Source organism: Podarcis pityusensis, assembly GCF_964106645.2.
Source record: "Podarcis pityusensis genome assembly, chromosome: 4".
NCBI classification, from domain to species: Eukaryota; Metazoa; Chordata; class Lepidosauria; order Squamata; family Lacertidae; genus Podarcis; species Podarcis pityusensis.
Window position 1 is genome coordinate 64,905,211 of NC_138027.1, and position 14,206 is coordinate 64,919,416.

A 14,206-nucleotide genomic window follows, 5' to 3' on the forward strand; every position below is an offset into this window, starting at 1 on the left:
TCGATTAATAAAACCAATTCATTGATAAAAACATTGTGGGCCAGTCAAAACTGGACCCTGCCACCAGTGTTTGTGCTGTGCCTCAGAAAGTTATCCATAATCAGGACATTCCATATCAAACTGGCCTAATTCCAAGGACAGAGGAACTGTACTATTTTAGTTATTAGGGGGCGAATATATCCTGTCTGATGCATTTTATATCCTTTTGGGTGCTAGCAACAATGAACCAATTAAAAAAAGCAAGAGACAAGCAGGTGAAGACCACCTGAGGACCAACATACATATGACAACAGTCACATGCAGTACTGCTTTACTCTTTTTTTGGTCAGTGGCAGGGTTGCATGCACTCTCTCTCTCATAGCCAGTATGGAGACCATATCAGGACTCTAGCAGGGAGATAGAATGGATTTAATCATTTCCTCTACACACCTGCAATGTACATTGCTGATAAAATCTCCCACTACTGATACAGAAGTGGGGAGGAGATCTACATTGGCTATTTGTTTTTTTACACACACACAAATCATAAAATAAAATCTGTACTTTACAGCAAAGCCTGTTCCGGTTAAGTTTTCCTGTTCCCCCCAGCAGGACTATCTACCACCAACTGCGTTCTGGGAATGCTTTTGGGAGAAAGAGTGAGGCAAGCGAAGTCACCAGAGCCTGTTTCAAATGGGCTTACTGATATATTTCCTTTTGCTGTGTCTTTCACCCCTTACCTTTCCTCTCAGTAATTTCCCTGTTTCCTTCTCTTCTCCCCACTGAATAACATAGAAGACAACCCATAGTCACTAGCATTATTTTCACAATTCTGTAGAACTTGCCACGTTGTGGTAATGGACCTTTATTATGCAATACCCTTGGCTTCTGCAGAAGTCATGGGCCCTTTCTGCGAAAACAGCAGGACCCTCTTGGAGCATCTCTGTTTCATTGGCTCCGAGCAGCATCTTTTCACTTTGCTATCATTAGTATCTGCAGTGTTCACGAAACAAACCGGACTTATGGCTGAAGAGCAACAAATTGTTCAGTCAATATGATATGCCTTCCCAGTCGTAGGAGGATTCCTATAATGATCGCCTCAATTTCCACATTTCCCCCCAAGCATAGAAAGGCTTTGCACTTGGGGGGGGGGAATCCATTCACCTGGAATTGCTAGCAATGAGTTATCTTGCTGCAGCATTCACACGATTTTGTTTTCATAGCAACCCCAGAGAGAGAAATAATTGAAAGGGTCCACCTGTGGTTTGAAAACAAAGTGGTAACAAACCACAGTATGCCAAGATCCTAAACATTATACTGAAAAGTCAGGGATTGTTTCTGAGCAAAAACATACACAAAGCAAATTAGAAATCCTTACTTTTTTCTTTCACTTTCTAGTATCCTGAACAAATCCTTGAAGTACTGGGGCACACGAACAACGACATTTTCTGAAGCATCTATGTCCTTAAGTTCAGGATAAAGCTTGGTGTCAATCACCTTCTTGATATATCCCAGCCAGTCAAACTGCAACAGAAGCAAAGGTTCAGTTCCTGACTCTTGCAGACAACAACAACAACAAAAGCTTATAAGTTAATTACCTACCATTAGCTAAACGACTTAAAAGTTTTGCCTAATTTCAAAGTTGAAGTTCACTGCACAACATCACAAATATTTTGAAACTTAAATAAAAATGCAGCTGTATTTAAAATAATAATAGTGAACACCTGTTTCAACTAATTTCATTTAAATTGCCATCTTATGCACATCTGAAGAACCTTTCAGTTTGAAAAGTAATTACACAGTCCAATCAGGCATTAATATAGTCATTTTCCAATTAACTTCAACCAACCTGAGGGATCAGGGTGCTGAGTTCCGATATGTTCATTTTGTTGTACATAGATTCACTGGTTCGATTCTCATGTGGAATCATTATCTGCAAAATATAAATGCAAACAAATATTATTTTCCTCCACAAATCCACTCTGACTTTGCCAACACTCACATAATCTGGGTGCGACAAGGTATGAATAGCAATGTTACCTGTTCAATAAAATAAGTTGCAAACCCATTATAATTAGCAAAAAATCTTCTTTTTCCATAAACATTTTACATTTTTTCCCATGTAACACAATGAAATTCATCTTTATCCATACTAATATCTAGCCCTTCCAGTATGAAATGTTCAGTTTCATAATCCCAGGTGGATACCTACTCTACGTCAAATGTATCTGAAAGACAGGAAAATCTAGAAAACTAAATAACCAGTATTGTAAACTACTGATGCTGTCTTCAAATTCAGCACTGCAATTAGGCCTGGAAACTAATTGCCAGCCAGTGCAGTCAGGTCAAGAATGGCATTATATGTTCAAGCTGTCTTGTCCTGGTGAGCAGGCTGGCCACTGAATTTTGCACCACCAGAAGTTTCCAAATTGTTTTCAGTGTTAGTGCAACATATAACTCATTATAGTAATCTAACCTAGAGGTTTTTTAGCAGCAGCTGTAAAGAGCTCTTACTCATTTACATTTATAATCTTGTTCAACCCTGAAATCCTTCGAGTATCAAACTCATTCCTGGATGTGCTACTGGCAGTTGCCTACTTGTGGACATATCTTGCCAATTCATCACATTATTATTATTATTATTATTATTATTATTATTATTATACCTTGGTTCTCAAACGTAATCTGTTTGACTTCCAAAACATTCTAAAACCGAGTTGCAAAGGGCTGGCTGCAAGTTCAATGGAGAAAATTGAAAAACAGGCAGTGGAAGCCGTTTGACTTCCAAGGCGCATTGAAAAACGGAAGCATTTACTTCTGGGTTTTTGGCATTTGGCTTCCGAGATGCTCGAAAATCGAGGTACCGCTGTATTTATACACTGCCCTTAGGGCAGTTCACAACATAAAAATACAATATACAGTTTGTCACTGCATTGGAACTCCAGGAAAGCACCAAGTGAATGAAGAAGTGAAGCCATGTCTACCCCTTGGGACATCCAGTTGCCACAAATGCAACTAAAACCCACATTTAGAAAAGCACTAACCTCAGCAATTTTAACTTCTAGTTTCAACACAGACTTCATGTCCAACTCTGCACGTGAAGCATTGGCCCCCAAAAGCACTGCTGTATCCACCATGAACTGGAACAGAGCTTCTCTGTACTATAATGTGATAAGAATCCAGTTATCATTACAGCTAAACAGAGAATTAACCTCAGCAAAATAAAGTATGCCCCCCACCTTATTGAAGCATAAGAATAGTACATTGTTTTCCTCCCTTCCTTTTTCAATTTCCTTTGCATATTAATCATACTATTGTGCTCTATATTAGTTAACATGCTCTATCTATTCAGCATTCATCCTCATTTGCTTGCATGAAACATGCACTGATGTTAGATTATATCCAGTGTTTATTGAGCATTTGTTCTGATTTGTGTATGGAGTGGTTATGCAACAATGAGCATTCATCCAGAATTCATCCTGATTTGCTTGCAGGGCGTTTACATGTCTTCTCACTGGCCATTTGTTTGTCCCTTTCAATGCATTTCCCCATTACTTTCCAAACCGCAAAAATATTGTGGGTGGTATCCAACTAAAGGGTTCCGCTACAGCAGTGATTGCCAGGTTCTCTCTCCTCTCCCTGTGCACCCCCCATGCAACCCCTAAATCTGTTCCCTCAAATGAAGGTTTATGGGGTAAGAGGAGAGCATGAGGAAGTTCTACTGTGCAGCTAAAACTCCTTGTAGTATCAGAACTGTTAAGCTGGAAACAACCACATAGTAGTAGGTAAGGTAAAGGTAAAGGGACCCCTGACCATTAAGTCCAGTCATGGTCGACTCTGGGGTTGCGACGCTCATCTTGCTTTACTGGCCGAGGGAGCCGGCGTACAGCTTCTGGGTCATGTGGCCAGTATGACTAAGCCGCTTCTGGAGAACCAGAGCAGCGCACGGAAACGCCGTTTACCTTCCCGCCGGAGCGGTACCTATTTATCTACTTGCACTTTGACGTGCTTTTGAACTGCTAGGTTGGCAGGAGCTGGAACCGAGCAACGGGAGCTCACCCCATCGCGGGGATTCGAACCGCCGACCTTGTGATCAGCAAGTCCTAGGCTCTGTGGTTTAACCCAGAGCGCCACCCGCATCCCTTTTGTAGTAGTAGGTGTTTGGAACTCATTGGGGATTGGGGAGAAATTTAAAGGTGAACTAGTTCGCAATTTCCAAAACAATATGTGAACCAAAAGAGGCATCCTTTGACATTCACATTTTTCTGAATTTTGCAATGCAGTTCTCCAGCAAAGTTCTCTCCAAAAAAAATGCATATACCAGGATAAAATGTGACATAAATGCATGTTATTGAAAACAGCATACAAAATGCATTATATTAGGGGAAACTGCTTTGGGAAAATTTGCATATTAGGAAAAATTACAAATGAAAAGGTGTATATTAAAATGCCAGAAATTTCATGAAGACTAAAAAAAAAAAAAAATGCAAATTGAAGATTGGGTTAAATGCAAAACTGAGAGAAACAAATGTTGACACAGTCACTCATCCCTAGTGGCTACTAAAGAGAGAATATTTTCAGTAATGGCAGGCCAGTTTTGGAATGTTCTTCTCAAAGAAGCTTGCCTGGTGCCCACACTGTGGTTCTTCCACCAACAGGCAACAAATTTTTAACCTTCCCAGGCTTTAAAAAAAAATGTTTGAGTGTTCCTTATGTATATGACACCACTGATATACTCTGCTGCTGGATTTATTCAAGTCTTGTATTGTGTTATTTTGGTTATGTTTTGGATTTTTTTATATATAATCTTTGTGTTTTACAGTTTTAATTTGCTGTTGTGGACCACTCAGATAACTTCAATTACCGAATGGCATAGTAGCAGATAAATGGAAATAAATAAAACAGTTACTGCAGAAGGTTTAAATCTCTGAACAGGAAGTTAACAGGATTAAACAAGTAATTAATTAATTAATATGGTGGCAAAGGAGAAGAAATCCTCAATGTATTAATTGTTCTCCATTTAGATGCTCAAGTAAGCAATGCTCACGGATTTAGCTTCTGTGGTGTTTTCCAGGTAGTCTTCTCGTGCTGACAGGGACAGAGATGCTTGGTCTAGCTATTAAAAATATGTAAAGAATACAACAGCGTCAGTTCCCATTAAATACACTTCCATAATACTACTCAATCTCAAATTTATAGTTTCATTAAGAAAAAGGAAGACACACAAGCAATCTTTTAAAAAATGATTTACTAATGTTAAGCAATGAACACTTTTTTAAAAAGAAAATAATAATTCAGGCATCCAATTAAGTTCACATTTAAATATTATATTCTGCTTTCTTGGGGACATTGGCTTCTGTATGACATTGGGGAGTTTAGGAATTCTACAATAGACATTTTCCCCAAGATATAAATGTCCCCTGGCATATCTAATCTGGAAATTCATTTGATCCTTCAGTAACTAATTAGGATACAAGCATGTTCTTCTTGTAAATCAGATTGCTGTAAATCAAATTAGAGATGAGCTTAGAATGCCCTAAGGAATACAGTTACATATATTCCCCTGACTTTTAGTCATTTGCATATATACATACTAATGGCCAGGTTCTGTGGAGATGTTGTTGAACATGGTGGCAAAAGGCTGATAACTCCTATCAACAAAATTAGCTGGAGGGCGTGTAATTATGAGTTTGATGCAGGTTTAAAAGGTATTATAGAATTACTTTCTCACATGTCTGGTGAAAGAAGGCATTCTTTCTGCCATGTTTGAAGATTTCATAATTAAAATATAATGAGTCCAGAAACTAGGGACTCAGCTACATTGGCAAAGAAAAAGCACTTTATATGCGTTCTTTATGCATTCTAACACTGTGACACCAGATGGCACTGTGGAGTTCCATTTTTGACATCCTAATTTCTCACACAACATTTAAAACAGTTAAGTGTTTAACTGAAACACTTCTTTGATGTGTCTAGATCCATCCTAAGGCCTTCTTTCTTCACAGAGGCCTTCACATGCCTGCACCTGTGTTGATGGCCACAGGTTGGGCTTCCAGCTGCCACTTCCAAGTGTGCCATGAACTCCCACTCCCTGTGACACAAATTAGTCAACTATAAATCAGGACATGGGTCACCCTTATAGCACATGCTTTTGTGGGTCCAGATGCAGTGAAGCCCAGGACAGCAGCATGGAATTAAACAGGCCACAACTTTATGGATAACAGACGCTGGCATAGCCATTGCTGGTTGATGACTGACCTGATTGACTAAGATTAAGGGTTGCCTTGGGATGTGCATCAATTGTGGGCAACTGCCTTGAACACCATTCAGGAGCGCTATGGCCCATCAATTCCCAAACTGGGTGACCAGACAAGAGCATCATCTTCCAGGCTCTCTTCAAGGGATACCCTGCTGCTGCAGTTGTTGTGGGGGGAGCTCTCACCACTCACTTAAACTAGGGCTCCATCCCAATGCCTAATCCATTGTAAAATTGTGACATCACTATCCTTTCGGGAAGGATATCCAAATGCACACGATCATACTGTGACCTTATAACCCTTGAAAGCTTCACCCTTGTCTTTTTAATTTTTCCAGTTGTTTGAAACATTTTATACTGTGATGACAATAAAGGTACTTGATTAATTGATTGATTGTGACATTTGCTATGAGGCAGGCAAAAGCCCTCCAGGCGGTCCAATTGGCCTGAAGGGGAAATCCCTCCCTGGCCCAGAAAATGGTGACTGAAGCAAGGCACACAGAAGCTAGTCCGCCTGCGCCTGGCCAGCTACCAAATATCAACTAAAGGAGAGGGAGGGTGGGAATCCAGAGGAGAACTGAGGCCCTCTGGTCTGCTCCCCAAGCCACACCCCTGGAATCCCCCATGACTGGCCCCGCTGCCTGCAGGAAAGTCCATAGCAGCGGACTCCCTCATGCCACAGGAGGGAGTCCCATCTGCCATGGCTGCATCCAGCCACAAACACAGCTCCCCCAGATTCAAGTAAGCAATCCTTTCTGGCACCCACAGGGTCCTGATGTGACAAACCCTCCCCACTCTCTTATGCTAAAATAGAAAGGAGCCTTCTATTATAGCTCATTGAAAGTTTTCGTTTCAAGTCTATCTGCATGAGTTGGGCAGTTTGGAGGGGGGAGTTTACAAATACGAGACACACATGCACGCCAAAATCACACCACCCCATGGCACAGTTAGACTTCAAAGAAGTCTTATATTAGCCTCAGTATAAGGCTCATTTGAAGCCTAATTACACTGGAGGAGGAGCAATTTTCAGGGATCGCTCTCACTAAAAACACTTCTTGTCATAATTAAGCTTCAAAGAAATCTGCTGTGTCAATCCTGGTTGTTATAGGGGGCTGGATTTTTTTTTTAGTTGTTACCAGGGGTGATCTTCCCAAAGACTGCAGCTGGAGAGGGAAGGTTAACTCTTGCACTTCCAGGAAGATTTCTCTATCTCACTCACACACCCCTATAACACTTATGTGAAACGAAAACGCTCTCTCTCTCTCTCTTTTTAAGTCCCATTGCTGATGAGTGGAGTGTGTGGGGGTAACTGCCATGGATGCGCTTGTGCATGGTTGCAGTGTGTATGCATATGTGTCCCCACAACAGTTTCTGTGCCCATTTGCAAAAGTTGCCAATTCCTGAACATAATGGCTAAAATGTGGAGCACTTGATATTTTTAGTAAGCTGGTGAAAACTCGCATCTACCTCCATCAACCCCCTCTACCATACCTTTATGATGTGCTCATTAGAGTTCTTATCATCAGAAGCCACATACATTCGGATGAAAACAGAACTGCTATATTGGCCACGAAGAGTAGCCAGGGTCTGTAGCATGCTGAACTTCCTTTCTGACCACAATCCATCAGGCCCAATGTTTGATTCCAGGACAGGCCAGCGGAACGGAGAATGTTTCAGCATGCTCAAAAGAGGCTTTGCATCAGCTTTCTCTATCTTATCTGGAGGGGGGGAAAGCAAGCCATCAGAAGACAACTTCCAGGTAATACCATTTTAAGAGTGCTCATTAGAAATACTGTTATATGTGGAGAGCAACAGGATGTGTATACATAAATTTATTTAAGTAGTAATAATGTTAGATAACTATCAGATTTCACCATATGGGTATGCATTCAGAAGAAATGTTCCATTAAACATATATGATAGTTAAAATCCCATGCACCAGGGAATACTGTGCAATCAATCTCAGGCATGTTTACTGAGATGTAAGCCTCACTTATTCCTAGGTAAGTGTAGCTTAAGTACAGGACTGCATTCTAAAAGTACAAATTATTTAGCACTGACTTAATGGGAAAAGAGCAATAACTGTCACTAGTCATAAAATGCTGTTTTTGCAACATTTTGCATGCTTTGATATGCATAAAACAGAGATTCATTTCAGAGCCGCTCATTGCTTGATATTTATAGAACGATGTAAAATAAAGTGTTTGCCAGTTTCTGTACATTCAGACTCTAACCTGTAACCCTGTAAATGAAAGTTACTTACTCTCATTCATACACGAAGAATAAAGAATCTTAGCCTTCTGTACAGCTTCACTGTCTCGCCTTTTGCTAAGAGGTTTCTCAAGGAGAGCTGTGAAGTCAAATGAGGAGAAAACATTAGTTTCAAGTTTAACCATCCTAGAGTTTTACCAACATCAAACAATAGGTCAGAACATCACATCACTAGACAATGAACCTGAATTCTTCAGAATTTAATGTTGGTAGTCTAGGAAGACTGACATTCTTGAATTTAGAGGCTCAGGAAATGTTAGGCCCATACACAGTGCTTCATTGTTAAGATGAAAAGTTTGGGGGTTCCAAAGAACAGAGAACCTCTGTTTTGAAAGCTTCTTCCCTTCACTCTAGAGGAGGGGAGCAGGCTTTGAAGCTTTAGTAACAGGTGAAAGGCAAATAGTAAATGGCTCTCTCTTCCTTAATACCTAATTCAAGTAGGACCTGCAGCAAAATCTTGCAGTGTGGAGTGGTACTGTTCAGGAAGCCAACAAACTGTGCCCATTTCCAGGACACTCCATTCAACTCCCCCATTTTCTATTCCACCCCCCTTTCCAATAATCAGTCAGCATCCCATTGCCACTGAGCACTGTTCGTCCTCATTGGGCTTTACTTGGGTTTCCCCTAAGAATCTTATTTACTTGTTGTATTTCTTCAAACCTTGGCGTTTCCCCAAGCTCCTTGTTTGGAAATGGATTAGAGTACGTAACTCTTTTATTTTCAAGGTTACAGGTTGGGATCTGAACATACAGAAACTGACATATGCTTTTTCTTCTTATATAGCCATGAACACAATATGCCATTAAAATGACACAGGCAGTTTGTGTTATGGTCAGATGAACATACAAGATGCCGAGTAATGTGTGAAGTGCATGCTGCATTGGTGTCAAGCAATGAAGCACTATGGGGGAGGGGGGAACTATTATATGAACACAAAACCGAGTATCCCTACTTTCATCTGTGAACTGTCTGAGGGTGCAGAGCCAAGCTCAGACAGTGAACAGGTTCCAGGGTTAAACCATGTTTCAAATAAATCTCAGTCTACAAGAAGACCAAAGCTTTGCTATAAATCATTAAAACAAACCAATATCTGAGGGAAACATTCATGGAACAGAGGTCCCTTCCAGATGACCTGTTTATTGAGCATTCATTCTCATTTGTTTATGATGAGGTAATATGATGTTGTGCCGAGCAATTGTTATTCCCCCAATTCCAGTCACTCTCCTTTAAAAAACCAAAACCCCTCCCAAAATTGCTTTTCTTTTTTCTTGGAGGTAGGTTTATTGTTCAAGAACTCCACCTCCATTTTAATTGTGCAGCCTTAATATGCCCGTATTGATTCTCACGAACAAAATGGAAGCCGTTCATAAGTGCCCTAAGTTGTCCTGCATGGAGCAAAGTCAATCCCGTTTGCAATACAAACGTAAAGCCTGCCTTGAACAAGAACGTTAGTTTGCATTACACATTAATTGTGTAAATATTCTCTTAGATAGAGGTTCATAAGGGATAGAGCCATGCACATGACAACACTAAGAATGTGCACACCACTAACAAAACAAAAGGAGGCAGAAATTGGTCATATTTATATATAATTAGCACAGATAGGGAAAGAACTAAATGCATTTTTTTCCTTCCAAGACATAGAATGCCAAAGGAAGCATATCAGATTTCATGTAATTAACCATAATATATGGTCTCTCTGTGGACATGCAAGGCTTGGATTTGGCAAAGCTATATTTGTGCTTGAGGAACAAGAGATTTCCCCACTCCCGGAACTGCCTCAAATACCATAACAGAGGCAAAGGCTAACTTGCAATGAATCGGATCATTCTTTTACCTGGTGCAATGCTGATTTGGAGTGTTCTTTCTACTCTGTGTACATATTACTGGCTTAAAACAGTGAGGGGGTTTTTCCTCAGTGCGTTTCAAGTTGCATTTGCCCATCGGACAGGCAAGGTGGGAGAATGGGCACTGACGTCTTCAGCTGATGGAATTGCCTGGTTAGTTTCACTGCCCCATCACTGCCCCAGAGATGGGGTAGGAAAAGGAAAGGAAAATCCCACACACCTGGGATTCAATGCTACTTGAAAAAGGATACTGGGTTCAAGTTCAATTAAAGCTGGCTTGGGGACAAACCAAATCAAAACAGAGTATTTCACCAGAAACGGCAGGATTGCTCTAGACCCTTGGGTATTGTCATAGGTACACAGATTAAAAAGAGAAGTGAGAGCGCACTACAGCCAGAGTAAGAAGTAATGTGTACACAGCCTACCTGGCTGTATCTGTTCCTTCCAAAGCTCACAGGCTATTTTATGTATCTGTCTTTATTATAGAATACTATAGCCTGCCTGCTTCCTAGGCTTCTGCAAAGAGTTTCAGTTTTGAATTCTTAAAAGGGAACGGGGAAAGGCTAGGCTGCACTCCCTACAGGGTTTACACAGGACAGTGATCTTTGTGTAGGAAGGAGTGGAAAGACTTAGAAATAAAGAAAACACAAAAGCCTATAGCACAGGGGTTTTACTGCCGTTGTGACAGCAAAATGGGAGAATTATATGCACCACCCTTAAAGGAAAGGTGGAGTATAAATGCAACAGATTTGTAAATCACCATTACCTTTCCATTTTGCCTGTTCTATGACCCTGCAATCAGCCCCAAGACACATCTTCCCATAGATAAACCCAATGGATACTTAGACAATCGGTAATGTCAGGTTTGCCTGTAATACTAAGCCAAACTACGGCTTAGCATGAACGAGCAACTATGCTGGCGCACAGTAAGAAAATGGTGGCCACTTATCCCCAACTCCTGCTGCTGTCATCCTATTGTGCATTTAGCCACCACTTGGCTTAGTGTTGGGTGCAAACATGGGCTCATGGTTTGTCTCTCCCAAACAAACCTGGAGTGCTAAGCCAACAACAAGCCTTGTTTGGAGTGAGCCAAACTGTGAGCCCAGGTTCACACATAACACTCAACCAAAGCTGATAGAGGACTGAGGGAAGCATCCATGTTTTTCTTACTATGTATTGGCACACTTGCACATTCACACCAAACCATAGATAGATTGGCTCAGCATTAAATGTGAACCAGGTCAGTAACATGCAGCTACCAGGTTCCTTGGACATCTTGCGCCTGACGTCCTAGACACAATTACCTAGGAGGAAATCCCATTAAACCTAGTAGGGCTTACTTCTGAGCAGGGATGGTTCCAGGTTTGGGGAGGCCCTTGGGCAAATGCCCCCCCTCCTTCCCAAAGTACTGCTGCCTGATTCACTTGCCCTTTCCCTCTGGGCCCCAGTCCATGCAGCCACCCCGAGAGAGAAAGGTACCACTGTTTCTTCCAACTCATTGCTTGCATGCTTGGAGAGAGAAGGTGAACCAAGGCCAAGGATCAGCAGCCTCCAGGTAGTGACAGTGGGACCCCTGTAGGGATATGGCTCTTCAAAGGTGCTCTGATTCCAGTTGTGCTCCTAATAAAACATGCATAAGTCTACACTGCAAAACATCTGTTAGATCATCTCTACTGGAGCAGCTCTCACAATGGATCCTTTTTTGTGGGGATGGGGGGGTTGTCTGGATTTTAAATAAATAAATATTGAATGTTGACTATTGAACTGTATAAAGGTAGGTTCGTATTTATTTTGGAAATATCTGATATCAAAACTATTTTTATTTACATAGTTGTATACATAATGATAGAAGACAATATTTAAATTTGGTAATTTAGCATTATTATATAGTACTGCTTGTATATAGCTCTATCATTCATTATATTTATAAATACCGTCTTGGCCCAAATATAAGCCGCACCTTTAAAATCCAAGGGGAAAGAAGAAGAAAAAGACGATAGCTGAATATAAGCCACTCCCTTAAAATTCCTCAGGCACTCACACCCGTTCCATTTTACTGTATGTCTGTTTCATCAGTGATATCGTAAAAGCCAATTTTTGTAAGGCCGCGAATTTAAACCACACTTTAACTTTGTTAGTCGGAATTTGGAAAAAAAGTGAGGCTTATATTAAGGCCAATATGGGTGTGTGGGGGGGTGTGGGGGTGGGTGTGTGAAATAGCCCAAAACAATGAAAATAAACTCACCTCGCTTAAGATTATAAATTCAATGACAATAGTGGGGAAGGAATAAAAACTGAAGGAGATGAGCTCAAGTAAAATACAAAGAAAATGGTAAATGTCAATTGCATTGCTAGTTTTCTTGAGTCACCACCATAAAGCATATCATACACGCTCCCCAGAGCATATCAAAATGGTCCTCCAGGAGGTTCCCTGGCCTTCTCTTGACCTAATTATCTATAACACACTCCAGTGAATAGCAGCCAGGTTGACTTGGAAGAGGATTTACATCCCGCTTGAAATATAAAATGGAAACAGCAGGTGCCAAAGCCAGTTGTTAAGTGTGCTTCAAGGCGGTGGAATGCCATAACTTGCCTCATTAAGCAAGTGTCATCTGTGCACTCCAAAGCAGGTTCAAGGTGTTTGCGCTCTTTCTTAAGCCTTCCAAACTCTGCAAATTGCTTTAGTGCATATAACTCAGTTACTTGTGCCAGGAACGTTAAAAGAGGCAAAGAGCCTTATGTAGCCGGTGCCTTTATTTTGACCTAGCTCAGCAGAAAGAACCACATCAAATCATGCTCATCCTCTGACACTCTCTGGCAAGTGCACAAAATAGCAAGACAAAAGAAACTGCGAGACTAAGGTTCCATTAGAGTGCAAAACAGAGACCCTGCATAAATCAATGCTGACACGAGTACAGATCGAACTACAAGGAAAGCACATCACAAGATGAGCATAGGCAAGAATTACGGTCTGAGAGTCAGTGCAGCATTGTGGGTAGTGTTAGGCTAGGAGTGGGGCGACCCATATTCAGATTCCTGGTGAGACATGAAGTTCATTCATAGTCTAACCCACCTCACTGGGTTGCTGTGAGGATATAAAGGGGAAATCTTGTGTACAGTTCCCTGACCTTATTGTAAGAAAAGTCTACAATATGCCTTTAAACATTTTACAGGGAACACCACTCTCTTCTTGACAACTTATTTGGTCACCACCACCACCCATATCTTAAATGCAACTCTATTCAGTACAAGGCATTTTTAACAATTTGCCCACATAACATTTTAGTCTGCTCTAAATTGCTTTTTCTTCTGCATTTGGAACCCTACAGGGACCATTAATGCAGTGTTTGGGTAAAAGATTAAGCACCTCGTCCTATACTCAAGATCACCCTCTCCAAAAAAGCCATTTCTGAAATAAAAGGGGCATCAGCACTTACAGTTACACAAGCTTTTGGTAAGCCTCATTAGACCCTGAGTGTATAAAGGATTGAGGCCTAAAAGGGTCATCAGTTTACCCACCCTGAGGGGAACCATCAGTCATATCCTGTTCAAACAAAATACAACCTACACTGAAAACTAAGACGTCCTATAGTGGGTTCTTTTTTCCTGTTGAAAAAAGAAATCTATTTTAAAGCTAACTAACTATATACTTGTGGTTCAGCGTTACCTTTAATCTTACTTGCTATTTCTAGATCCTGCCACTTTCCCAGCCTACAGGCCGGCACAATTTCACTCTGGTGTTCATATCACTCAGTTTCTCCCACAAATTGAGAATCTACTTTACACATGCTGTCTGTAGCATTGAGTGCTCCTGTTCAGGATACTCCGTTCCATTCTCCCACCCATCCAGTTT

At 41.0% G+C, this 14,206-nt stretch overlaps 1 protein-coding gene across 6 annotated transcripts in view; it reads right to left on the reverse strand.

Moving 5' to 3' along the window:
- Nucleotides 1-14,206, reverse strand: part of PHEX (phosphate regulating endopeptidase X-linked) — a gene marked incomplete at its 5' end in the record, with an annotated part of 101,463 nt that overhangs the window by 53,486 nt on the left and 33,771 nt on the right. For all 6 annotated transcript variants that reach the window (XM_081001598.1, XM_081001597.1, XM_081001601.1 and 3 more), the window contains 6 exons: nt 1,358-1,503; nt 1,829-1,912; nt 3,024-3,140; nt 5,027-5,095; nt 7,727-7,953; nt 8,499-8,585. In XM_081001598.1, the coding sequence (XP_080857724.1) occupies nt 1,358-1,503; nt 1,829-1,912; nt 3,024-3,140; nt 5,027-5,095; nt 7,727-7,953; nt 8,499-8,585 (730 nt within the window). The remainder of the gene's footprint in view (nt 1-1,357; nt 1,504-1,828; nt 1,913-3,023; nt 3,141-5,026; nt 5,096-7,726; nt 7,954-8,498; nt 8,586-14,206) is intronic.